This window comes from Camarhynchus parvulus, chromosome 4 (assembly GCF_901933205.1).
Source record: "Camarhynchus parvulus chromosome 4, STF_HiC, whole genome shotgun sequence".
NCBI lineage: Eukaryota > Metazoa > Chordata > Aves > Passeriformes > Thraupidae > Camarhynchus > Camarhynchus parvulus.
The window spans coordinates 58,136,103-58,162,890 of NC_044574.1; the positions used below are offsets into that span (position 1 = coordinate 58,136,103).

Sequence of the window (26,788 nt, forward strand, 5' to 3'; positions counted from 1 at the left end):
TGGAGAGAGACTCCAGAAGATAGAATGGGAATTCTGGAGCCCAGCAGCCCCACACCAAAAGACTGAGAGGCTGTTCCTGGAGGCAAGACAAATGTTACTGGCACCTGGGCTCTTGCAGAAGGGAGATCTGGAATCAGGAAAATGTGAAAAAGCAAAGCATGAACCCGATTAGGAGTTTGATCAGGGACTGCTGGATGTGAGTGTGGGCTCTCGAACCCCTACAGTGCACCTTCTCCAGCTGCCTTTGCAAACAGAATAAAATCATCAGCAAAATGCCAAGGACACACTTTCAATATTGCTTTTAATTGATGCCCGAGAGATTACTCTGACATTACCAGTCCTCTTCAAAATTCTGCATTTTTAACTGTCATTCACAAATAATTTCTTAATATTTGCTGCATGTAACTGTTCTCATAGTTACCTACAACATTCAAGAATCACAGAATCATTTTGGTTGGAAAAGACCTTTAAAATCATTGAGTCCAACCATTAACCCAACACTGCCAAGTCCACCACTAAACCATGTCTCTAAGCAGCAGATCTACATGGTTTCTGAAGGAAAACATCCTTCCCTGGGCAGCCTCTACCAATGCTTGACCACCCTTTCAGTGGAGAAACTTTTCCTAACATCCAAACATTCCATTCATGAGGATTATTCAAGTTGGAAAGTTAGAGGGTCACACCAAGAGCAGGGCAAGAGCACTACACATGGAGTAAGATGGACACAAAAGCAGGAAAAGTTAACTGCTGAACAAATTGGCTCCTACAACATCTTCAATGGCAGGTTTATAAGCAACAGGCAAATTATCTATTACTTATAATTATCTATTACTTATTAATTACTTACTTAAATATTATTTATTTGTTTGTTACTTATTACTTAAATAGTATTGTTTATTACTTAAAGGTCTTTTCCAGCCTGCTGGTGTTTTTAATGGTCTGTTGAAACAGCTGCTAAAAACCCAGCTGAATGTTCAAGCTAAAAAATTATTGACTGGATTCCCTCAGAAATAAAATGCTACATAATAAATGCAAATAAAAATGCATTAAAGTTAATGGCATTTCAAAATACTTTGCAGTTAAAGTTTAAATGAAAAATAAAATTTAACCATATGTATACCTCAAATTGCTTGTGCCTTACACAAAGGGGTTTATTCTCCTTTAAAATTTATGAAATCACAGTTAGTAGAAAATTCTACAGAAAAATAAGAGGATACACTTTTGCTGTATTTATGTTTTCTCCAGGTTTTCAGATTTTTTTTCTTTCTTTTTTTCTCAAAAAGATAGGAACAATGATAATATGAACCATATAAGCTCCAGTAACTGAAAATAATAGTGCAATTTAAAACCCTACTAGTATGAGTTCTTAAGCAGAAAATAGAAAGCTGGGCAGAAAGCTCAAGTACTATATCTTATTACTGGTCATCTTAATTAATCTATTTTTCAGATTATTGAAATATTTCAATGTATAAAAAATAAGGGTATCTGCCAGTGAAGCCTACAAATCACACCCAGCATCTTGCGCACCAAGTGTCTTACATATGTAAATGTATGCGGACCCAGGACTCGGATTTCACAGGCAGCCACTGCAGACAGAATGATGAACTGTGTAATTTGCAAGGTGAAATCTATTTTATGTCCCTTCCAGATCCAAAGGGTCCCTCAGCAAGCTGCTCCTCACTGCTGTGGGATACCAATGCTGGGAAGTCTTGGCAGTTTTTCGCAGGGGAGCTGAGGCAGGGAAGGATTTCAGCCCTGCATGGTGCTGATCTTTCCACACATTTTTGTCCCCTCTGCACATATGGCACATCCCATGGCAGAAGAGGAACCTTCTCTGAACATGCAGAACGGGGAGAGATGCCTGGCCACTAGGTCCCATCCGAGGTGTGAGGACCGATCTGCCCAGGAAAGGGGGGTGGCGGTCACCCCAAGTGACACCACATAAAACATTCCCACTCTCCAGGCTCCAGCACATGGGAGTGACACCTGAAGGCTCCGCGCCACCCTTGTGGCAATGTGGGACACATCCCAGGGGCTGCTGCCTTCCAGGATGCGGCTGGTGGTGGAATGAGACCCCATGCCAAGGTGTAGGATGTCACTGTGACATCCCCAGTGCCACCACGGGGACAGACACAACTGAGGAACAGCAGCACGAGGCGGGAGCCAAAGGAAAACATCTCGTGCGAAAGCAAGAGCCTCGCCAAATCCAATCACAGCACATGCTGGAAGAAACTTCCCAAATCCATGAAGTCGTTCTGGTCTGTAATTAACTGAAAATTAATTACAGAATCTTGAAAAGAGCATAAACCAAAAATGGGCCAGCATACCTTCATAGTGCAGTTGCTCACTCTGAATCTCTTCCAACAATTAAGCCCAGCATATGTCACTGGAGTTAAAAAAAAAGATAACAAAACAACAAACAAAATATGATTCCCAAAAAAGTTTTGGAGTCCTACTTGCCAAACGGGATATAGCTGTCTGCAGAGCACACACATACCTTCTAGAAATGAGAAGGATGATTTAATGTGATACTTGGCAATTTCAGCTTTGCAGAAATTACAGGTTGCAGATGCTTCTTATAAAATCAAAACAAAAATCGAGACAATAACATAATTAGGTAAATTATTTGCTGACTTGATGAATAATTTTCTAAAGATTATTAAATGATGTGAGAGCTTAGAAAATGCTTCAATTTCTCAACAAACAAAATGAGGAGGTAAACAATAAAACTGCCAAATTATTTTGGCTGAGCATTCACAAAAAGGTGCATTTTGTATCACTGAATTACATGTATTTTTTACAAGGTGCCTCATCATGGCATGCTGCCACCAGCTAAATTTTTTTTTTTTAATTTAGAAAAAAAAATTAGCATGCTGGAAAGTAGAAGTTATGCCATCAAAACAAAACAGAAAGACTGACAGAGTACAAAAGCACCCTATTTTACTATTTGAAAAATATTGAGAAAGAATATTACCAAAAGAGAAAAAAAAAGCCCTAAGAAAAAGGATCAGTAGATTAATCAGAGATTGTGCAAAAACGTGCTGCAGGAAGCATGGAACACTATTTCTGATTTCCAGTTTTCCATTATAGAGATTAGTATCTTCAGTAAGAGCAGGAAGACAATCTCAAACTGTGAAATTACAAAATTTGCTTCATAACCCCCCTATTTCAGTAAGTGGGAGGAGCTGGGTGGGGGCAGCCTGGGGTCCTTCGCTCCCATCTGTACATGGGGAGGAGGCAAAGAAGAGTCAAGTTCCTTTCAAGCCCATGGGAGACATGACCTTGTTCCCTAATGCAACATTTCTTCTAGATCCACTGGAGGTTTGGTGTTTCGGTTTTTTTTCTTTAAATGAGGGGATAAAACATCACAGTTATGTACAAGCATAAAATAAATGCCCATGGTTTCAGCAACTTGCAGACTTTCCAACCCTGAGCTATGCTGATGACCATTTTGCATATCATCTTACTCTATTTCTCACAAACCAAGCACATCAGCACCTCTGATACAAATTGGGATTTGTTTTTACATTTGCTTTTCTTTGGAGGGTGAGAGCTGAGCTTGGCCCTACTCCACCAAGAGCACAGCACAGTGCAGGGTGTCATAGCTACAGAGAGTACTCTGCTGCAAAGAGAACTTTAAGTTGCATTTATAAATTCATTTTTCTCCAGCTCCTTGCCATTCAAAATACCTAATAACATACTTGCCCATTTTGTCTACAAGTCCAAGCTAGAAACAGGTAAAAGCCCATTTTTACTGGATTAATGTACATGCTTGGCAAAACAGTCTGACTACACGAAACTATGACCCACAATGCATCTTCATAATATGACCTTACTCATCCTCTTCAAGCAAAATATGAAAAAAAAGTTTAGTACCAAACCTTGGCATTTCATATGAAAGCACAGTTTTCAAATATGAATTAATATCTCTTTTTGCCATTTCCACCTCCATTTTTTTGTGATCTCCAACATATCAGAAATGCCCTGCAGCAGCACACAGAAGCTCCCAAAATGGAGATGCTGTGTTGCTCCTCTGCAGATGCCCAATGCAGAGCTCACCACTGGAGACAGATGGCCTAAGCAGAGAAAAATCCTTAAGCTCCCAGCATTTCCTGCCAGAGCTGGGCTGTCTCAAAGGCTGGAAGGTCCATCAGCAGGATTTGGGAGCCCTTGAGGCTCTCTAAACAGCAATGCTGCCTCTGGGCTGAGGGTGCTTTACCTGTCTCTGGCAGCCCGCTCCTCTCCCTCCAGCCTGCCCTTTCCCTCTTGGACCATGCAGAAGGCACTGCAGTGCATGAAAATCCAGAATTGTTCCTCTGCCATCTTGTTCATGGCAGTGATGGAAAGCTCCTTTGTGTCACATTTTGGCTCCTTTACATGGCATAAGGGGATCAAATCAGGAGTGAGAATTTCCCCTGAAGTTTCTCTCTGTGATGAAAATCACTGAAACAGCTGAACTGCAAATCTTAGCTGTGTGCCAGCTGCACACTGCAGAGGCAGACTTGGCCTTCCAGGTGAAAGAGTCACCGACATTAAAGTTGGGTAAAGACCTCTAAGAACTGCCAAGTCCACCACTAAGCCTTGTCCCCAAGTGCCACATCTGCACATTTTTTGAACACTTCCAGGGATGGTAATTCCACTCTGGCCAGCCCACTTCAGTGTCTGACCAACCTTTCAGTGAAGATATTTCTCCTCAAATCCAATCTAAACCTCACCTGGCACAATCTAAGGCCATTTTCTTTCATCCTGTAGCTTGTTTCATGTAAGGAGAGACCAACTGATCGCCATCTTGCTACACCCTCCTTTCAGGCAGTTGTAGAGAGTGATTAGGCCTCCCCTGAGACTCCTTTTCTAAGGAGTCAAACAACCCCAGCTCCCTCAGTCACCCCTCATCAGAGCTGTGCTTCAGACTCTGCACCACCTTCACTGTCCTTCCATGGACTCGCTCTGGCACCTCAATGTCTTCCTTGTAGTGAGTGACCCAAAGCTGCAACAAACACAGGTCACAAATTATGATTTCCAGCAGTCTACCAAGCTCCAACAAAAGAGAGGGTTTTTTAACGCATTCCTCATTCAAAGCATTCCCAGTCAGTATTAACAAAAAAAAAAAAAAAAAAAAAAAAAAAAAAAAGAAGCAGTTTCCCTCCTGCCTTGCCTTTCTGCAGAGGACATCATGGGAACACATCCTTTGAAACCCACCTGGACACCATAGGGATGAACTCATGACATTGCAGATAAATGTCCCCTGCTGCTGTTTCCTGAGGTTCTCAAGCCCTGGGTTTGCTGGAGCTCCACTGGCACTGCACAGGGCACATCCAGGGGGGTGCCCTACACCAGCTGCCAGCAGCATGCAGCAACATTGCCAGCACTGCAGAGAGCTGACCTCCCTGCTCCACAATGATTTCCAGCACTAGTTTTCTGGGATGAAGGAGCTGCTACCATGGAGCTCCTGCTTCATCTAACAAAGGCATTTTGTTTCCCTTGCTAGGTTAAACAGTGCTGATCAAAACCAAGGGAAAGCTGCCACCTCCCCAGCATGCCACAATCTGGCCCTGTTTTCCCTTGGGAAAAGGAAATAAGGGGCCTAGGGCGCAATGTAGTATCTCAAAATTGGGAAGGGGGTTGAAAGAGAGCCTAACAGGGCTACTCTCTCTGAAAAAGTAAGGTGTGGCTTGTTTGAGTATTTCTGCCCGGAGACAAGACAGAAAAAAGAAGTCTGGGAGGTAGCAAAAGGTAGAAAAAGGCAGCAGGCCGGAACCAGGATTTTGCACACAGCCTATCAAAGACAAAGCAGCTCAGTCTGTAGAAATAAACTCAGCTGCCAGGAGAATAGGTCCAGGAGGACAAAAAGTGAATTTTGAGATAGGGAGGAATTAATGTGACCGTGTTGCAATTTTCTGTACAGTGAAAACACTCTAAGGGAAGGGTAACCCTGTACATCAGGGAAAGGACCTGCAGCAGTATCCAAACCCCTGTTCACAGACAACATCATAAAAACAGGAGTGGTGGAAGAAAGGCATTTGTAATAGCATTTGCTCAGATGATGGTTTGAGACAGGAAATCCACCGAAGCACACAGAGAAACACATAACCATTACCAAAGAAGGATTAAAACAACAGAAAAAAACTCATAAATTTTGTTATCATACTGTTTTCAGTATGCTTTTGACAATTAGTAAGAAAACACTTTTCCTTGTTGATGTTGATATAGGAACAATGCAGTAACATCATCAAAATTATTGCACGTCCTTACAGCCACAGAAAAAAATCAACCAAAATGCTGAATAAGCACCAAAGAAGTTGAGAGGTTTCACTATGTGTGAATTTGCTTTCACGATGGTGTAACACATTTTCCAGTATTCAGGAGAATGCTCATCAAAAACAAAAAAAACCCCAAAAACCCAAAAAACTATGCAATAGTTGAAACCTTAACATTTTTAGCTTATGATATTCTACTAAAATTACTGTCATCATAAAACACCCACTTTTCTTTTTTCTGTGCCATAAAATAGGCACCTCCAAACCCCAATATAGAATGACAATAGAGTTTATCAGCTATTAAGCACTTCTTCAGGCTAATCCCACCTTAAAACTTCTGAGATTATGCAGCTGCCAGAACTATAAAAAGGCTGCACATTTCCAATGTTTTCACCTAATCAAATTAAGAGACTGAACTATTAATATTCTGCTTACCTCCTAAATTCATTCCAGCTTGCAGACATTTCTGTAATCGACAGGCTGGGCAGTTCTTCCTCCGAATCTTATCAATTATACAGTCGTTCCTTCCCGCACACAGGTAATTGTGCTGGCCTGAATGAACCAAAAATAAAATGCATTATTAGAGGCTGTATTTACATAATTCCAATTTGTTCTTCTCCGCTGTTTTGCACTCATTTTGAGATTCTTATTACTGAAGACACTTCAAATTCCATTCTTTACCCTTTCCAAATGATCTTGGTGAGTTGTCATGGGTGTTTATTATGAGCATCTCTTCTTTTTAATTTGGGAAGGAGTTTTGGTGTCATCCTCAAGAGAGATCGCATTACCTTTTTTTTTTTCCTAAACAGGACTGGAATTTTTATTCTAGTGAAAAGCAAACAATTGGTTTGAAATTTTTCAGATCTTCTTAGGTGTGCTGTATCACGGAGCAGTCTAACAGCTCTAAGTTTGAGTACATTCTCATGCTCAAGAAGTTCAGGATATAAAGCAGAAATGCACAGCTGAGGTTAACTTTCCCTATACAGTCTACTCTCTTCAACCAGGCTTAAATTACAACTATATTATTTAATTTCTGTGAAGCCGCACAGAAGCACTCCTGAAGAGACAGCAGGTATTTAATGAAGAGGGGAACTACACGGCAACCAGGGAAACAGGCTGGCATTTCAGAACTTGGACTCAAAAGGCATTTTGCTCCATGGGAGGAACACAGGTGGAGCAAACCAATGCAGTGTCTCAGGCAAGGGCACTATCACATGGCCTTTTCAAAGCCTGGTGCTTGAATATGATGTGGAAGAATAAAGGAAGCTGCAAGGGTTGGTGTAGCATGACAGCAGAAACAAGAGGAAATTGTTTTAGCTGCCTTGATCCAGAGGTGGCACACAGGGATCTGGGGGGGGGCAGAACAAATGTGCAGAAACCCAAGAGATGTGCAAATAACGTTGCAGCCAACGACCAAAGCAAATAGCAGCTGTAGGAGAGGAGGGGAAGCCCTGGAAGAAGTCAGGCGCAGAGCTGCACTGGAACAGGCAGGGGCTGATGTGCAGGGCGAGGGAATGAAGATGCAGATGCACAATGCGACAGAGCAGATGTAGGACAAGAGGCATAAAATATGTCTGCCAAGCTATTTTCCACAATACTCATATGCTTCCTCGGGAAAGATAAAGAGAACATTCATGGGATACCTGGAGGAGACCTGGCTTCTGCTTTGGGCTCTTTCAGGAATTTGCCTTAAAACTTCAGCTAAGTCATTTCCTATCTCTGCGCCTGTCTTCCTTTCAGCCTTACAATGTTATCTAGACAGTGAACTGAAACTTGGGATGTTTCTCAAATCTCTTCTGAGCATCTCACACAAAGAAAAACGATCTCATTTGAGTGAGTGAAGTGTTACAGTAGTATCACAAAGGTATCATCATTTAGATAATGCTTTAGATGTTTAAAGAACAAGCAGATGGGCAAATAAGGGTTTTATTAAGGGACTTTACCTAGCACTGTGACACAGATGAAAAAGAACAAAACTTCAAAATAATTGAAGAATATGTAACATAAGGCATAAAATCAAGCTGTACAGTATAGTGACAACACCAGGATCTATCAGCTGGCCTTTAAGTAGACCTGATAAACAAGACAAAGATAACATTCTCAGCTAATCACAAAATGAAAACCTGGCTATCACACAATTCTTATTTTGTGATGTGATCTATACAAAAACAGACACGAAAGAGAAGAGTCAACTTAATGCCTCTTTATATTTTTGCTCTGAATTGACATGAGCATATCCCCTAAAGAACCACCACGCAGACAGCATGAAAATAACATAAAAGGAGAAAACAAAAGCATTTAAAATTATGATATACAGCATAAAGATGGTTTATATGTCCTCACAAATACTGGCATATACTCCTTTTTCTGGAGGGAGAAGGGAAAAATGGTTATTTTCTGCCAGGAATGCAGGTGCACTTGCTCAGTACTCATACAATGTCCTTTGTACATCAGATACTGCAATACCATTTTTAGGCTTCCACAGGCGGGTGCAGGCTATTAATAAGACAAGTCAGCTCCAACACTGCAAAATGAACCTCTTTGCAGAACTACCCTGAAGGCAGTTTGTGCTAAAAAAAATGTATACCTGGTAAGTCAACATTTTTCACTACTGCTTTAAAAATCTAATGAGTTTAATACAAAAGTTCCCGTTTCTGCACTCCAGGATAATTACTTGGATTGCATTTTTAAATGTTGTGGTAATGTTTGATTCCAACACTGTCACAATGGGACTTCCTAAGAAATATTCCCACAACAACAGAATATTCCATAAATCACCCTCCAAATTCTTTCAGTAGTCTGCAATTATTGCTCTGTGACCTATCTACTCTAGATCAAATACTTTCAGAAAACATAACTTAGTAAAGGTTCATCAATTTTTGAATCATGCATCTCTGAGTAGTAATGTATGGTACAAAATCTATGACCAGCTCTTCTACTAAGCAAGGCAAACAGCAAACAAAATCTTCACAATTTTTTAAATTTCTACATACTCCTTAAAAACCACAGCCATCATGAAGTTTACATTAATGAAAGTAACTTGAAAACCCTTTAAAAAAACCAGAATAGATCAACATTCCAACAAACCCTCTATGTAGAGTACAGCTATAAAATAATGAACAGTTTTTCATTTAACATCTACAGTGAAAAAAAAGTAGGCTTCCGTCTTTCATGCAATCAAATACGGTTCATTTCAAATAAACCAATTTTTTAAAGTAAGTCAGCAAAGCAAAGACACCCATAACCAATCAGTATGTCCTATCTGTGCCTCACAAGGCCCCTCAAGTTCAGGATCAAACCAAAACCCGACATATCTGAAATTGATGCAGTCCTCTCAGGACCTCCAGGGCTCTTCAGCACGTCAGTGGCGTGGGGAGGCTATCCTGAAGAGAGGCTTGATGTTTTTGTGCTGCGAGATCTCCAACTCTTTCAAGAGATTTATTGATCTGCCTTGTGCAGTTTGTGTTTAGCTTAATCCAGCTGTTCTTTTTATCCCATTCAATCACCCACAAGTGGGCTGGAAAGTGACAGAGCAGATATTGAATTCTCATCTCCCATGTGCTAAATGCATTAAGATGAAAGTAATTTTTACTTATGCTATCATTAAGAGCACTTAAAGCAGCTAATTCCTGTTCCATCTGAAATACAAAGATACCAAAGATACGAGGAAAATTTTCCTGTTCTAAATAAATAACAAATGGGTAACACACAGTTACACAGTAAGAAGAAAGTGAGATCTTTTCTCTTAGCAGCAGAGATAGAGGAATATTGAAATTTGCATTTTCCAGGTTATTATGCCACCACATGCCACAGAATGACACAACCAAATGTACACACAAAAAGATTTGAATGTTTCCAGCCCTCTCACCTCCAAAGATTCTATAATTCCCTGTTTTAACAGGCTTACAAAAGAAAACAAAAGAAGTATTCATGAAATTCAGTCTTCCCTCTTACTGAGTTTTCCTGAATAAGCAAAATTCAGCAGTAAAGAAGGGGAGGAGGAAAAGCTGTTCTTATTTGGCCTAGGAATTACTGCCAAAATGAGGCTACAGCAGAAGTTGTGCCTTTCCCCATTTTAAAACTCCACTAGAGTGATTGAGTCATCAGTCCCCAAAACTGACTTTCTAAGATGAACTTATGTATGCGTGCAGAGCACTGCTGCACTCCAAGGGCTGCCATGCTTCCCAACAGGTAAGGCTGCAAAAGGAACGAGATGTAGATATTTCTTGTCAGTATTGTTTCCGTTCCTGTCTAGGGCAAAATTAGAAAATCACAAAAATTTCTGAAACATTCCACATGTTTTATCTTCCTCCTAAAAAAAAAAAAAAATTCCCTCCAGTTTTTTGAAGTCTAAGTCAGGAATTGCAAGTCATTAATGAGTATTCTACATTTTTGTTCTCTTGTTAAAATAGCAACTACTATGATCAAATGTTAAATTTTGTAAGGAGAAAAGCGTAGTGCTGGAAGAGGACCCAAAGACTGTTTAATTCAAACCCACTCATGGAAGCATGATAAGACTAGCTTAACAGTTCAGGTAGGTTTTTAGTTTTCTTTCTATTTGTATTAAAATCTTCTGAGGAAGGTATTCTGAGGAAAGGTATTCTGCAACTTCCCTACAACCTACAAGCCCTGTGTGATTAGGCTAGCGATTAGGCAGCCCGAAGTTGTGGTTTTTCCCTTTACATTTCCCCCAAACTGGAATATTTTGTGACAGGAGAGATACTCATAGTCCCCCAAAGACATTCAGAGTAATAGATCACCACCTTCTCACAACAATCTCCTGCCTATCAAAAGATTTATGTTCCCCATCTCTTTTCTGGGCTAAACAAATCCAGTTCTCTCAATCTCTCCTCGCAGGTCATGTTTCCTGAATCTGTCGTCAATTCCTCCTATTCTCCTCCAACCTCTTTCCTAAAACAGGGCACATTTTTCTTGCTGAGTTTCACCATCACTAAGGCCAATAAAATGGTTATTTCCTGCATCTTGCACACACAGCAGCCCTGCTAATGCAATCCTGGGCCAGAGCTGGCTTTTGGCAATGGCATTAGGTTGTTGACTCACGCTCACTTGTGTGTCACTAACGACCAGCTCCTCTCCTGGGGCACTGCTGCCTTCCACATGCTCTTTCCTGCTTTTACCTGGGCAGGCAGCTCTCTTTATTCTCTCCTAGATCCACACACACACATTCACTGAGAGAGGCAAAGAAAAAGTCCAAAATCCACTCGGGGTCTGACGTCTGAAACATGAATGTGCCTTGGGTCCCAAGATTGAGGAAGCCTCACAAAGGGACAGCAAAGTGAGAAAACAGGAGCAGCAGCTGAGGACCAAATGAAGCAGAAGTAGCTTGAAAAGCTCAGCTTTTAAGATACTGTCTTACTGAGGCACATCAAAATGCATATAAAATGTCCCAATTTCCCTTCTTCCTCCACAATGAGAATTAATACTTTGACTCAGAAAATTGCAGGCAGAGCTGTCTTCTCCCTGCAGGCAGCCAGAAAGCCAAGCCTTCTTCCAGGGTTTGAGGAGAGAGGAGCTGGAAGCCACCTCCAGCCTTGCCTTGCAGATCTGCATGCTAAGAGCTAGGATCCCTTTTGCAGCTTCTGGGCTGGAATAAGTGCTTAGTTTCTGGAGTATTTCCCAACTGGGAAGATTATCTCCCCAGCAGCGATACATATAAAGCTTTACGGAATAAATAACATTTATTTCTTAACACCGTCCTTTCCCTTTACCCACCAGCCCGTCAGACTGCACAAGCTCAGCCTGTGCATCCCTTCCAACCTGAGCCACAGACCTTCCCTGCTAAAGACAAAGCAAACATGCTGCAGAAAATCATCAGGATTTTCTAAAGGAAGTCTCTCATCTCAGGAATATCTGGTCAGCAAACAGAACTTAACACCAGGTTTTTCTGCTTTCTGGGATAGCCCTAATGAAGGGCTTTGCCTCCTACACCAAGGAATCACAAAATGTGCACATCCCAACCTCTCATTTGTGCTCACTGAGCTATGTGATGTGTTCCTTTAAACCAGCTCTGAAATCCCCCCAGGTTTTGTTTCTGTATCCATATAAGCTCCTTCAATTATTAAAAATGAACTATTTCTACCTTTTGATGGCCAGTATACAAATAAAATTGCTGCCAAGAGTTGCCACAATGGTTTTCCACAACCAGAAAAGGATTTCCTGTTTGACAGGAGTTGTATCACACTATCAAGGGACAAACTGCATATACCTGAGGTTTTCACTTCACCATCTGCAGCAGGCAGGTACTCTCAAACAGATCAACATGATAAGTACAATGATGAATCTCTTCTCAAATTTCTGTTTTCACAACGTCCCTATTTCTTGCAATTAAAAAAAAAAACAACAAACCTGCTAGTCAATGGAAATGAGAACTGCATTTTCATTTCAAATGTCCATTTGTTACACAGTTGAGGGCGCTTTTTTTGTTTTGGATTTTTTTTTTTTTTGCCTTTTTTTTTTTAAGCAGTTGACAACTGCCCAGCAACAGCAGCCTATGTTTGCAGTCACTATTTTAGGCTACATCACATGTCAATTACATAACCTTGTTTTACTGCTCTTGAACTGGTTCGAACAACCTGGGAAAGAGATTATGGCAGTCCCTCCCAGCCAGCCATCCATCCCCACACTCGGGCAGGACCTGTCCCCCCAGCACAGCTCCAGTGCCTCTCTCCAGGGCTAGTTACTCATTGCCAGACCCACCTGAGACACTGGATAATTAACTTCCTCAGCTCTGTTTAAACCAGTCCAGTCTGACCACGGTAAACTAATAAACTTGATTTCTCATACTGAGATTTATGTGTAGCAGAATAAGCTTATAAATGCCTCAGCCATGGTACAGGTCTTAGATATTAATATTGCCCCTTCATTTTAAATAGAGAATACTCTGGGTTTGCATTTTAGATATTGAATCTCAGGGTTTCCCAAAATTGAGCATTTATCTCCCCTATTACTCCACAGACCCTGTCATTCCCAGACAATGTGCTTTTCAGCTGCAGACCAAGCCAGTATCTGACAAGATGACAATACTGGTCTATTATTAACATTATTACAACATGCTTATAGCATAGGTACAATCGAAATCCTTCCCTGAAACAAGAATTTAGAGCTTTCCCTCCTTTATAATAAATTAGAGGCTTAATTAAAATTTGTTTTGACTTTGGCAAAATATTCATCATATCTGGGATATTTCCTGCCTGCTTCTCATTCCAAATTACCTTCTGCTACTTCTAAGTCCCAAGATATCTTTCACTTTCTCTACTCTTTTATATTACTGGATTCTTTTTATCTGCCATTTTAATGATATTTTTCTAAAGTCTCCTTACTTTCTACTCCCCCTTCCTTTTTCTTTCCTTCAATAAAATTTGTTTTCCAACTAATTTTTTTTAACTTACCTTCATCCTCAAGACTTTTACCCCTTTCTTGTTCTGTAACACTTTCTTCAGTCTTCTCATTTACCTTCTAAATGAGAAGACTGAAGATTCTACCTTCTATTTCCTCTGTTCAGCCAACAAATGTGATTTCACAGGGCATATTTACACTGCAATTAAAGGTATGGCTACACCTGATTGAATATACTGAAGCAAAGTATATTAAAATTACTGATAGCAGGGGATAAAAGCAAAGTCTCAACAGAACCATTTCCTGCAGGGTCCACAAAACCCAGCAAGGGCTTTTTTAAAAGCAGGGCACACCCACTGGTGCTCACAGATGAGCTACCAGAGCTTCCTCCAACGGTGACCACACACACAAAGCTGATTCCCCTTTTTTTCCTGGAAGTGGAGCAAGGAGAGTTGTGCCTCCAGATGCTGCAGACATATATGCAAAAATGCAAAACTTTTCTAAAAAAGGCAAACTTTATATGCAAAACTTTTTGAGATGTTATTTACACACTCCCTACACACACACCCCTAAGAAGACGGACGCCAATGCTCTGCCAATCTTAACATGGAGACTGTCTTCTGCTCCTTCATGTTCTCTGGAAGCTTGCTTTCACACTGGGCTGAGACCAGGCTAACAACAAAAATTGGAATGGTCTGGTGACCCTGGCAAAGGAGATGAGAAGTTATAAAAATGATTCTCACTCACTATTTTAAGCAGACTGAAAGGGCACTGATGAGAGGGATCAAGGACAGAGGAAATTTGGCAAGGGAGCATGGGATGTAGCCCAAAAGAGGCTACTATTTTCTGCAGGAGAAACAATCCAGCAGGGATGAAACCTGCTAATGGCAGCGAGACGAGTGAGCACAAAAATGTTTGTGAGCACCTCACATTTAAGGTCCACGCGCACATTTTCTTATGCCATACTCAAAAAACACTGCAGAATTTTGAAAGCCCCTCCAAGCCTGTGTGTGGTGCTCCAGCCATCCTGTTATTCAGACAGGCTGAGCCACCAACACAAGATATGCCCCAAACTGGTGCTGAGACCATCCCCAGGACCATCTTTCAGTTCAGCTTGCTGGAAACCTGAAGACAGCCACATGTCAGGCTACAAGATAATTCCCTTTGCAGGTGGTCAAAGAGATGTTGCATGATGTTAGCACAGAAGAGGAATAGGAAAAACCTGATCTTTGCAAAGCATTTCTGATTCAGTGAAATCACACAGCACTGGAAATCTCTCTTGGACGAAAACCAAGGAAAAATATCTACAAATACTAAAAAATCCTGTTATTGAGTAAAATAATTTTGTTTCTGTTTTGAAACTAGTTTTCAGCTCAATTACTTTTGATTTTAGATTATAATGGATACAGTGATACAGAGAGTGGAATTAGAGCTTTAGAAGATGTTTTGACAAAATCACACATCTAATACTTTACAGCATTTTCTCTCGCAGCGAGTTTCCAAATTTTCAGTTTGGTTTAATTTTAACTGAATATTTTTGAAGACTCTAGATGCTGCTATCTGCAGAGGCAGATTTACAAGAGATCATGTTGGATACATGATGGCTAATACTGCTTTCCCATGCTACAAATCTGATAAGGCATTCTTGACATACTACAAATTTCCAGGCGCTTTAATGGAAAATCTCAATGTACAAGAAATGGTCTAAAAGGTCTGAAAATACTTTTTAAAATGAGTGTAAAGGCAAAAGTTTTAAATTGCAACTGAAATGCCCTTCCATTTTTTGCTGACATAAAGTGGTCAGCCAATCTGCTCCACTGATACACAGTATGTAGTATCCTGCTCTACAAATAGCTCACTGTTTCAACTGGATTTCAGGAAGCACTCAGCGTAAAATAACATTTGTGTGAAATATCAAGTTCATTTGAGGGAATGTTTGAGAGTGAGGTGTGGGGGGAGCATTCTGGAATATGGAACACTAGTTGGTAATGTGAGGATTTCTGAATGACTCTGTGGCTCCCTGAGTCAGACTCAGTGAACACTGTACTGAAACTATTCACCTTTACAATGATATTTGTATTTGCAAGTGTACCTGAAGCCTGGTACACTTTATGTTTTTCCTCCAAACTTCTGCGTCTGCCCCACCATCCTGCTGATATATTAATGTAACAAATTGTCTTTGCAGTAATAACCAAGAGATAACTTCTCACTGGACAAACAGAAAAATCAAGATGCACAGCATTAATTCTGTGGTTTGCACCTCCATTTTAAAATCTGCAATTCCAGGCTGCCTCCTTCAATAAGATGCATGCTACTTATAAAAGATATTACTAGAAAAATAGGCTACTTGTTTCACAGAGTTAAACTTTCCCCAACTCTTGATCTCAGTGAAAATGTTCTGTTAATTTTTTTGTTTTTAAAACTAGCTGCCCTTTGGTTTTTGCAAACATTTTGATGTTCAAGTCTGCTGTGTTCTTGCATTTAGCATGCTCAGCAGATCACAAATTTTATTCTGTGTGAATGACACATTATCTTCAAAGCATATTTTTCTCTTGCATTTTTCATGTACAGTTTACTACAGCTCAGTCTGGAAATATGCTAAATTTATAATAATGAATATTATTATGTATAATAGCAACAATTTAAAATATTGCCAGCACATACGTTGACAAATATTTTCCACTAGAACCCTGGTCAATAATAATTTTCTTTTAAAGGCTTCAAGCAATACCATCACAAGAGAGCCTTTTAGCACGGTCTCTTGAGATCCCAAACACAGAAATGTTGACCAAAGTAATATCAGATGCTCACCAAAGTGAACTTAAAAATTCTCTGCATTTGTTTGCTGACTTTTTTGAGGAGTCTGATTTACCCTTTGAACTATGTACTTATATCCCTATTTATTTTCTTCTTTTTCTCTCTCCATTTGTTTATTTTTATCAGGAACTTCAGCTCTCTGTCACCCAGATAAATCTGAAGAAAGAAGAAAGAGGATTAGGGGGATATAGAAAAAAGATCTGACAATTGTAATGAAATTTCACAGTATGTTTACTGTTAAAATACTATAACAACCTAAACCAAAAAGTGTAAATTCAGATATTACACTAACTGCAATCATGATTTCCATCTTTAATTGGATGAGCCCATCTTTCCAAGTACCATTCCCCAGAGTAGGTGCAGAATTTCTTGGCTGCAGAGCCACAGGTCTCAGTCCCCTCCAACCCTTGCTCCAAAAACCCCTAAACAGGACCTGAAAACAAACACTTCTCTCTCTGCTTACTCATCCAACCGCAAGAGGCTGAGCAAGCATCACACAGCAGCAAAAACTCTGATGAACCAAAGCTTTGCCTAATTACCCCAAATTTTACTGGAGCTCATCTCACAAGTAAAACCCCCATGGGCCCCCTCACCCAGGCATGGTGGGTCTGACACCTCAACTGTGGCACAAGAATGACCTCTAAGAGATAAAAAAAGAGATTAATAAATCTGCCATGGTGACAGCCACCATGCTGGGTGCTGGATCCATGCCCTCATTTCTGCACCTTTCCATAGGAATTGCAATTTGCTTTGCCACAGAGATATACAAAGGGGTGACCTTTCACACTGGAATCATCCTAGGTCTTGAACAACTAAAGCCACAGATGACTTGCCCTGCATCTGACATTTCCAATACATATAAAGTTGCCACTGGGAGTTAAAAGCAAACAAGCCAGACATCTTTTAAAGCACACAAAACTTCTCAGACACATAATTCATATGCCAGAGTGACACCTTGAAGGGATCAGACCTTCCTCTTTCTGCAAGGGAATGGATATTCAGATAAAACTGAATGTGTCAAATTTCAGCCCCAATAATGGTGGCCACTGAGAACAAAAATGAAAAAGGAGGCATAAGACAATAGAAAAATAATTATCTTGGGACATAAATACATCATAACTCAGGCATAAATATAATTACTTTCAAAGAGCATTTCCTCTAATTGTGATAATTGCTATTTCAAAATTTTTTTGCTCAATGAAAACTAAAGACTAATTAATATATAATTTATATCCAGAATTCCCCCATGGATTAGGGTTGCTGCTCCTCCCTGGTATATATCCTCAACCTCTGCATTCAACTAATTTAAAAAGAACAAAATCAGAAAGTCCTCAGTCTATTCCCATTTAACTTCACACAGGGCAGGTCTGGAAACAGATTTTTTTTTTTTGAAGTTCATTTTTCATAATTAGAATTCCGGTAGTACTAAGCAGATTGAATTCATTTTAGTTTCCTGCAAGTAGCTATTTAATACAAACTGATGTGAAATGAAATGTCATTGCTTACAAGAAATGTATCAACAGCACAAAAATACTTTGGACTAATCTTCATAAAATACAGCAATTTGCTCATTAAAGTGATAGAAATCAGCCAGGGACAGAGTCCAATCTCCTCAGGAGCAGCTGTTGGAGCTGAGGCTTGCAGGAGAGGTCAAGGAAGGAAAGAGATGATGAGGGTGGTGGTCCCCTAGTTCAAAGCCATGGTAGGAGCTTAACTGCAGTTCCACGTGGCTCATGGTGTGCTTCTGCACTCTGGAAAAGGTGAGTTTCACTACTGGCATCAAAAGGAATTGTTTTATCATGGGAAAATGAGAGTGACTAAAGGCAAAGACCACTTCGTAAGTAAAAATGACAAAATCTGCATCAAGAAAATTTCCATTTTAAAAAGGTCACTAACATAAAGAAACAAAATCTGCCCTCTGCTTATGCCAGATTTCCTTGTGATGTATTGCACCCCAGTTTATAATTATGAGTGAATAACACAATCCTGTGCTTCTCCTTATACATCCCAAATTAGTAGGCTGTTTTGCTGTCCTCAGAAGTAACTTTGAAACTGCGAGGCACCAGCATTAAAAGCCTCCCTGAAAATGTGCACTTGTGTCTGAAAACACACAAAGAAAAGATCAAAATGAAAATTAAAAGCAGATGCACTTTATGTACTAAAAGGTTTTTCCACTTTGATAAGTGGATTATAATGAAGTGTGGCACCATGTTTCATACAATTTATTAATCCAGTCCCACTTATTTACACTCTGAAACAGCATAATGATTTCAATGTTGGAGCACAGCCAAAACTCACATGCAGAAATAATTAAAAAGTTATGTGGAAAGATTGGTGGTTGCTGGTTTGTGAGGGACTTCCAAAGAGACAGACGGACTTTTAGTTAACCAGAAGACCTAAGTTGAAGTAGACAAGACAAAGTGTGGAAGTGAACTAATTTTTGAAAGGGAATAGAGACCCGCAAAAAGACAATCAGAGCCTGACTTGCTCTGCCATTACAGCCCCTCCAAGCCTGGAGAAGCCAGTACAGACAGAATACCTCTCTATATTAGTGCTGATGCAACCAGGGAAACTCCATTTACCCAAGTTCAGATGTCCACAATGAGTAAAAGGGAAAATCAGGCCATCAGTATAAGAAATCCACTATTCCTTTGCAGAAAAGAAGAGTGTTGGTTGGCAGTTCCTTCCTGGGCACAGCACACTCCTCCTGCCTCCAGGAGCACCCTTACCCCTCACAGTTCCAAGGTAATGGCCCCTGAAGATGCTGAGCCACCCAGCAGGTCAGGAATACTTCCTTTAAAGTGGAGACACCACTGGGAGATGCACTCATGCAGAAAATGTATTTTATTTATTCATTGATGCACAATGCCCAGTTCATTTTATCCGCTACATTTCTTATCCACTAACCCCTCTCTCCCTCTACTCCTCACCCGAAAAGGCTGTTTATACAGTGAGCTGGAAATCTAGAATCCAGTTTATTGTTATTATCTGGCAAGATGTACATGATGAAAAGATCCTATAGCAATTCTGTCATTAAGTATTTCTACAGCAAATTCCTACCGAGGATAAGTGACTGCCAAAATCAGAGTTTATCACACTGTGAAGATATCCTGTGAACTATCAGAGGGACGTCATTGAAGTAGGAAGAAAAGAGGAGGAGTTGCCAGCACAAGTTTGGACAGAAAAATAATACAAAGAGGTGTAGCAAAACTGGAAGCAAAAATAGGAAACAAGCAGTAAAATTGCTGTTGGAAAAAATGCTATGGCACGTATCAAGGGAGATATCCAAAATAAAGAGTTAACAAGGCACAGTAACAAAGCAAAATTTGGAAAGTATCGCCGTTGAAAGAGACCTAGGAATATGAGGATAATCTGAATGTAAGAAGCAATGTGTCAGAGGAGAATCAAGTGCCACTGAGACCTCTGGCTTGTTCTGTATAAGCATTGCACAGTGGGGCAGGATGGCATGGCAGTGCTCTCTCCATGCATTTCTTTTGCAGCCACACCTGGAATATTGTATGCAGTTAAGGCACTTCATTACTGGAAGATATAAACAAACTGGAGGAAGTCCAGAGAAGTGGAACAGAAATGACCGGAAGCCAGAGGGACTGATCTACCAAGAAAATTTCAAGTAGCCCTTTACCCGCCTGTAACTCCTCTGATAATTAGAGATGGGAAATGATAACAGCCTAGTTCAAGTCCCCTGTCACGTGCCTCCAGCCCTTTTGCCTTGGGCACCTAAGCATGTGCCTAGCCTTAAGAATACTGAGTAGCCAAAGATTTTTGACCTGATGAAGGCAGTAAGATCAAGGGAAGGAAAAAAATTTAAGCTACATGCCATCAAAATCCTCCCAGGAATTAATTATGACTAAACGAGCTACAATAAAAGATGGAGATTGCATTGCTTGAAATTTCACATTTTACTGCTGATAATGAAAAGGGTTATTCGCATCTCAAGTTTATCATCTGTAAAACACCAGGACTGTTCAATAAAAGCAGTTTTACCCATACAAGTCTTTGCCACAAACATCTATAGCACCAACTTATCCTGTCCAGCTAAAGAGACACGGCTAAGCAAACATTTTTACCCCAGACTGTGTAAGCCGGGTGGAACAGCTCTGCAAAATGACAAATTATATCCCAGCAGGAAAGTAACTGGATTAGCCTAGCTCCTCACACACTGACATTGCTGTGAAGTGATTTTTAGGAAGGCAGCATTTTATGTAACTGTTGAGCTGTCAGCAGGGCTCTACTGAAAGACACTTTAAAAGTCATGTAGAGACTGCCAGAGCCTGATCCAGGGAACGGGTGATTACTATTCACATAGGCTTTGCATGTGATCTGGGAAAAAAACTCTCAAAGCAACCAAGCACCAAAAAACTAGCCAAAAAACCAGCAAAGCCCAGCTGCAGGCAGCCTGCAAACAAGCCTGCTGGGAGGCAGCTTGTTATATCATCTCCAAGCAACATTCCAGGCCAACAGCCATGTTTGGGCACACAAAATTCCCAAGCCCCTGTACCAGCAGGCGAGGCCACCCAGAAATGTTATCCTAAAGGTAACCCTGTGCCCTAAATGTTAACCCTAAAGGTAACACCTCCACTTGAAACCCCTTCACCTGGCTTGGGCTTAAAACCACTTCTTGATGCTCCAAATAAGCAAAGTTCATAGTTCTGCTCTGGAAAAATACCCTGGACAGATCCTTAGTCCATAAATGAGAGACAAAATAGAAATCGGCAGTGTTTACTGGAAAGTCAGCATTTGTTACTAAAACTGTGCTGGCTATGCATACCTGAATAGCATGCTAGCTGAGGCTTTTGTTTATGCAAGCAATGCAAGCTTTAAGCTACAACTTTTGCAATATTTTTATTAACTCAACATTTTCCTGCAAACTACATTTAGACACATGGAATGAAATAAGAACAGCATGAAGTCAACAGGTCTCAGCTTCAGTGCATCGGTGCCTTGATTTTACCTTATGATTTTTTTGTAATGGACGCTCTGCAGCACAGTTTTGAAGGTTTGGCAGAAGGTAAAATGACTGTGTGGTTGATCACTGCTTTGACTACTTACAAAGTCATACCTATAAGCCTGAGAGTCCTACTCCAGGGACTTCTTCCCCCCCATTCTCTGTATAGTATATGTCAAAATGAATCTGCAAATTGGTTGAAATCTGTCAAAAACCAAATTATCATCATTGAATATGGTAGGTCTACATATAGGTAAGCTTGCCTGACACTTCTCATTTTAAGACCTCATTTTCTATTGCTTATAACTTTACCACACATTAGCAGTTAGGGCTGAAATTTTCCATGCTGTGTGTCAGCCTGAGGCTGAATATTATTTTGTGAGAGTAAGAATGTATCAGCTAGAAGCACGGAGCTTAGTGCAAAGTAAGTTTGTGAATAAGGGTAGGGAGGAACATGTTGGTTTTCTCCCGTGTTACATTTTTCACAGACATATTTGAGAAGCTCAAGAGCCTTCACACTTTGAGACAGACCCTTTGAAGCATCACTGCTCTGATACCACAGATGTGCCTTTTGCCATCTCATACATTATCACTTAAAATTATAACGGATCACAGTATAAAATACTGAAAAGTTGCAGTTTGTACGTGATATGATTTGCAAAGGTTTTGGTGGAGGTTGGCTGCCAACCTCCAGAGCTCCCTTCTGCAAAGAGCACAGACCAGGGCAGAGGGTCTGAGCTGAGCTTGTGCTCCAGCCATCTCCTCCATGTGCCAGGCAATGCTTTGGCACAGGGACTACGTGCAGAAAATCCCCATCACACTCTCAAGATGCAGCAAGGGAACAGCTTGGAGGAAAGAGGAATGAGGCACAGGTTGCAAAAGCAAAGGCAAGCAAAGAGTAAGGCAAAAAATAAATGTCTTTTCGTGCACTGAGCCTGACCTGTCAGCCCCATAGCTTGAATTCTCTGACTGTTTAGCATTTTTAAAAGGAGGAGGCATAGGAGGCAGACATACAGCTGCTTGGGGTACAGGTCCCCATGTGAGGCAACTGGAACACGTACCCATGGCCCCAGCTCTGCCTACAAGCTTTCATGGTTCCTGGGACTTGACTTGCTGAGTCTGTCTCGGGGGTGAGTCTGAAACAGCCTGGTGCCACTCTCTGCTGCTCTCTGTAAGGACAGGGAAAATAGCTAGTGGCAGCCATAAAGACTTATGGATGCAAAAATGTGCCCAAAAACCTGTCCCCAGTAACCTGTTTGTCCCCCAGGTTACTGCTAGCAGACACCTACGTGGCCTCACAGGGCTCTGTCGTGCTGCTGTGACAGAGGAGTGCTGCCCCAAGGGATGGATGTCCCACACACATCCCATTTCACCTCTCCCCCTGTGGCAACAAACCTTAGGAAACAATGACAACCCCTGGCTTGTAATTTACATTCTCTGTTTCTCTAAAACTTTCTGGGAAGAGGAAATGGGCCTCTAAGACCCTAACCACCGACCAGAGGAGCATATCCCACACCCTCCAGCCCTGCAGCACAGGCTGAGAGGCAGAGCAAGCACACCCCATAGCTGAAGGGAGAAAGACAAACGAGGGCTGACACTCCCAGGACATATTCCCTGCTCAAATACCTCCTGCACAGGTAGTGGGCAACTTCTGCACACGTTGCCATGCGTGCCACTGGCCAGCAAGGCCACCCAGCCCAGCAGCTGGCCTGACATCCCATGTGTGTGAGGCCTGCACAAACCACAACCAGCAGTAAAACCACAGACTTGAGAAAAATAAAACTCAAAACACCCTTCAGTGTGAATTTGTGACCCAGCATCCAGCAGTACCTGCAGGTGAGGGTTACCCTGGCAGCTGCTGTATCTGCACACAGAAATTAAACTCCAGTGCTTGGAAGGGACACGGATTACTGAGCCATCATCAAAAGGTTTGGCCCGGGGAGCTCCAGTGCCGCATCCACACTGCGGCTGCAAGAACACCCTCCCAAGCAGGCTCTGCCAGAGAGAGCAGTGTTTTCCTGCAAATACGATTACACTGACTTCAATTAGGTAACTGGCTCAGTGGTTTTGATTGTTTCAATTGGGTAAGCACGTGACAGGGATTGATGTATAATTAAGATGAATTTTAAAGATAAGTGTTCATGCTGAAGTGGTGGAGCAGACACGTTTGTCGCTGCCCGAGGACGAAAGAGGAGAAGTACAAGTGGGAAGAGCTCCTCTCTCTGCTCAGCCAGTTATTGCTGACCTCTGTTTTTCATTATTCCTAGGAAGTGGTCAGTTAACCCTCATCACAAAGCAATAAACCGTGACAGAGAGCGCTGATTAATGCGCTGCTCCCCACCAGGGTCAGGCACGAGGAGGAACCCACGGCAGGCTCCTGGCAGTTTTAAATGGCCATTAGTTATAGTTGTGCAAAATGGAATTAACCCAGCTAATCGAGCACTGAGCAGCCATGCTTCTGCTGAGGTCAAGGGTTCCCAGGAAACAAAAGGTACCCCATGTTTACATATAGGGAAAAATACCTTAAAGACTCCCTAAAGCACTCCAAACCCTGACAGGCTGATTAATTAAAATGAATACCTACAATAGATTTGACTAAATAGTGAATAAACCTGCACTGTATATATTAACTGAGGGAAAGTCCTGGAGTAAAGGACAAAAGAAAAGCAACAGATTGCCTTCAGCAGCCTACTAAAACATGCTCCAGGGGAGGTGCTGCACTGCAGCAGGTGGCCCTGTTTAGATCCCTGTCCCCAAAATCCTTCCTGACTGTCCTCTCTTACAAACAGGTTTGCTATTCTGCCCCTTCACAGGCTCAGCCACATGGCCCCGGTGTCCCTCAGGCCTGGGCTGTCACACATATTCCTCACATTCCCAAATTTGCTGTTTGTAAACCCTTCTCCCATGAGACCCAGAGAGCCAAGGAAGCAGAGAGCAAAAGGGAAAGCCTGGCAGAAGCACACAAGCTAAACACGCACATGCCAGCGCAGTCTGTGACAAAGACATGAGGGGCCCGAGCACCAGGGCTTTTTTCTGAACAACTATCTTCCTCTCACTTTAAATTTAATCTTCCTTTATTAGTACTGGCAAGTGCCACTCTAAGGCATGACCTCCATGTCTGGAACAGGAGAACTGTTTTTGCTGTGGCCTGCTCTGTGCCCCTCCCTGGATGCCAGAGGCCCTTCTCCCATCTTTCCCTAAACCTTTGTTTCAGATTCCAGCTGAAATCTTACATTTGTCCCACAGCTGGATGGAAATAATTTAATTCTAAGGATTTCCCTCATTTTTTCAGTTGACAACCTTCGTTCAAATTGAAGCCTCCAAGAAATTCCCAGGCATACTGATTTTAGGATTAAGGATTGCATAATCCCCATAAGGCACTTGGCATATGGATTTTGGATTAGTCCCACTTGCAGTATCTGGCAATACCTCAGCTCCACCTTTCCCTGTGGAATCTGAGTGGGCACCTTGGGCTATAGAAGCACACACAGCATTTCCCACCTTATTCCTTGTGGGAAACAGGTGTTCCTGCATTGTGAGTTTGTTATTGAAGGCTTCAAGGACACAAAGAATGGTGACAGTAACAAGGACCTTCTCACTTTCTTTGTGGAATGGTAATAGAAAATACAGAGAGTGTGAGAATGGCAATAGGAAGGGCTGAAATGAATTTCAGAAAGATGATACTGTCCTTCAGTTTTCTATTTCTGGAACTTTTTCTAACTCAATGGAAAAAGGGATGCTCAAGTAAGCAAATTTACTCAAATGCTGTTCAAAGCCCCTCTGCTGCTCAACCCTCTTTTGTCTCATCACAGAGCTTTTAGCATGTACTAATACACATGTTTTGCTTGTGCTTTTGTGTCCTTCATTTTTTCATAAGCTTTCCATGAAGGATCTTTTATTATTAAACAGTCAGTGAAAGAGCTCATCCTTGCCATATTTCCTCTTCCTACTTTGAAATGAATAATTTACATGGAATAATTGCTAGGTATTCTTTCTAAATTTCTTACATGGAAGTGGATTCCTTCATGAAATAGAAGGGAAGCAAGAAAAGATGAAGCTCAGTGTAAACCACTGTGTCCAAGTGCCTGCACTATTTTTCAGCACCATAATTTATTTTATAAAGCTGTATGCAATGTTGCTGTATTAAAATATAGTCCACTTGACAGATTGCCTGCTGCCCTACATTCAGCACAGAGTTACCTGCACGATGACAGTGCAGAAGTACGAAATATGAAATACTACTCGTAGTTCTCAGGGCTCTGTAAACCACTTGAACATCTAGAATTCAACTGTCTGGCTGTTTACAGCTTGCATATGAAGCCATTAACAGCCATCCTCGCCCAAAATACTGCACAACCTGATGGTTTCAGGAATATGGTGCTATCACTGTAGAAATACTCTCACCCAGTTATCACTAAAAAGACTGCAAGTGAAAGGCATCATTTTTTAAGTAGGTTAGTGTCTTTTCATTCTCCTTTTTTAATTTTATGAATAGTTTAGTATGCCAGTGCACACAACCTAAGAAGTACTTATTATTATTTTTTCCCAATAGCCCATCATTATCATTCTGTTGTATCAGAGAAAATTAGCACCTATCGCTTACATAATTTCAAGCACTATTGTTAAGAGTGGAATTTGCATGCATGATATGGTGTATAGGCTAACACAAGTCCATTTGCTAAGTCCACGTGGTGAAATGGATGAATAAATAATTGAATGCTTAGCTCCAAATATATAATTATTCTTAGAAAAAAAATTAGAGCACGAGTCTGTGAAATACATATAATAATACTCATCTACAGCTAAACACCCAAGACAAAAAATGTCCTTTCAGAAATGGAATGATATAGTTAGATTCCTAAAATGCTTATAAGAAACTTGCATAAATGCCCAAGTTTTGAAAGCACATAACTATTGCACTTCTTTTCCTTCTTTCCCCAGGCATTACCTTTAAATTAAAAAAGCTGTTCCAGCCTAATCAAGAAGAGGCTTATCAGAGAACTTGCACAGAGTATGCAAAAGGTTTGTAAACCTTCAAACCACAGTTTGGATTGCTCCTGTTCAAAACCCCTCCAGCTTGGTTTCCCAGCCCTGCTCCCACACATGGCATCGTTCAGCCGTCCCTGGGAAAGCAACGTTACCTTTTTTAACAGCACCCTCACCCTGCTCTGGAATCAGCCTGGCTGCTGTGACAGTGTGGGAATTGTTTGCCATATGTCCCTTCCACCACACAGGATCACATCAGTTTTATGCTATGGGAGGGAGCAGGTTTTGCAACAGCAAGTTCTAAACATTAGGTCCGGTCCTCCTCTGTCCTGGAGAGCACCACACACTGATTGCCAGAGGAAGTAAAATAAACAGGCAGGGTACAAATGAGGGAAATATGCTCTAG

General features: G+C 41.2%; 1 protein-coding gene across 5 annotated transcripts in view; it reads right to left on the minus strand.

Annotated features, from left to right (window-relative positions):
* NR3C2 (nuclear receptor subfamily 3 group C member 2) overlaps positions 1–26,788 on the minus strand; it is a 190,286-nt gene that overhangs the window by 43,409 nt on the left and 120,089 nt on the right. For all 5 annotated transcript variants that reach the window (XM_030948082.1, XM_030948083.1, XM_030948084.1 and 2 more), the window contains exon 4: positions 6,693–6,809. In XM_030948082.1, the coding sequence (XP_030803942.1) occupies positions 6,693–6,809 (117 nt within the window). The remainder of the gene's footprint in view (positions 1–6,692; positions 6,810–26,788) is intronic.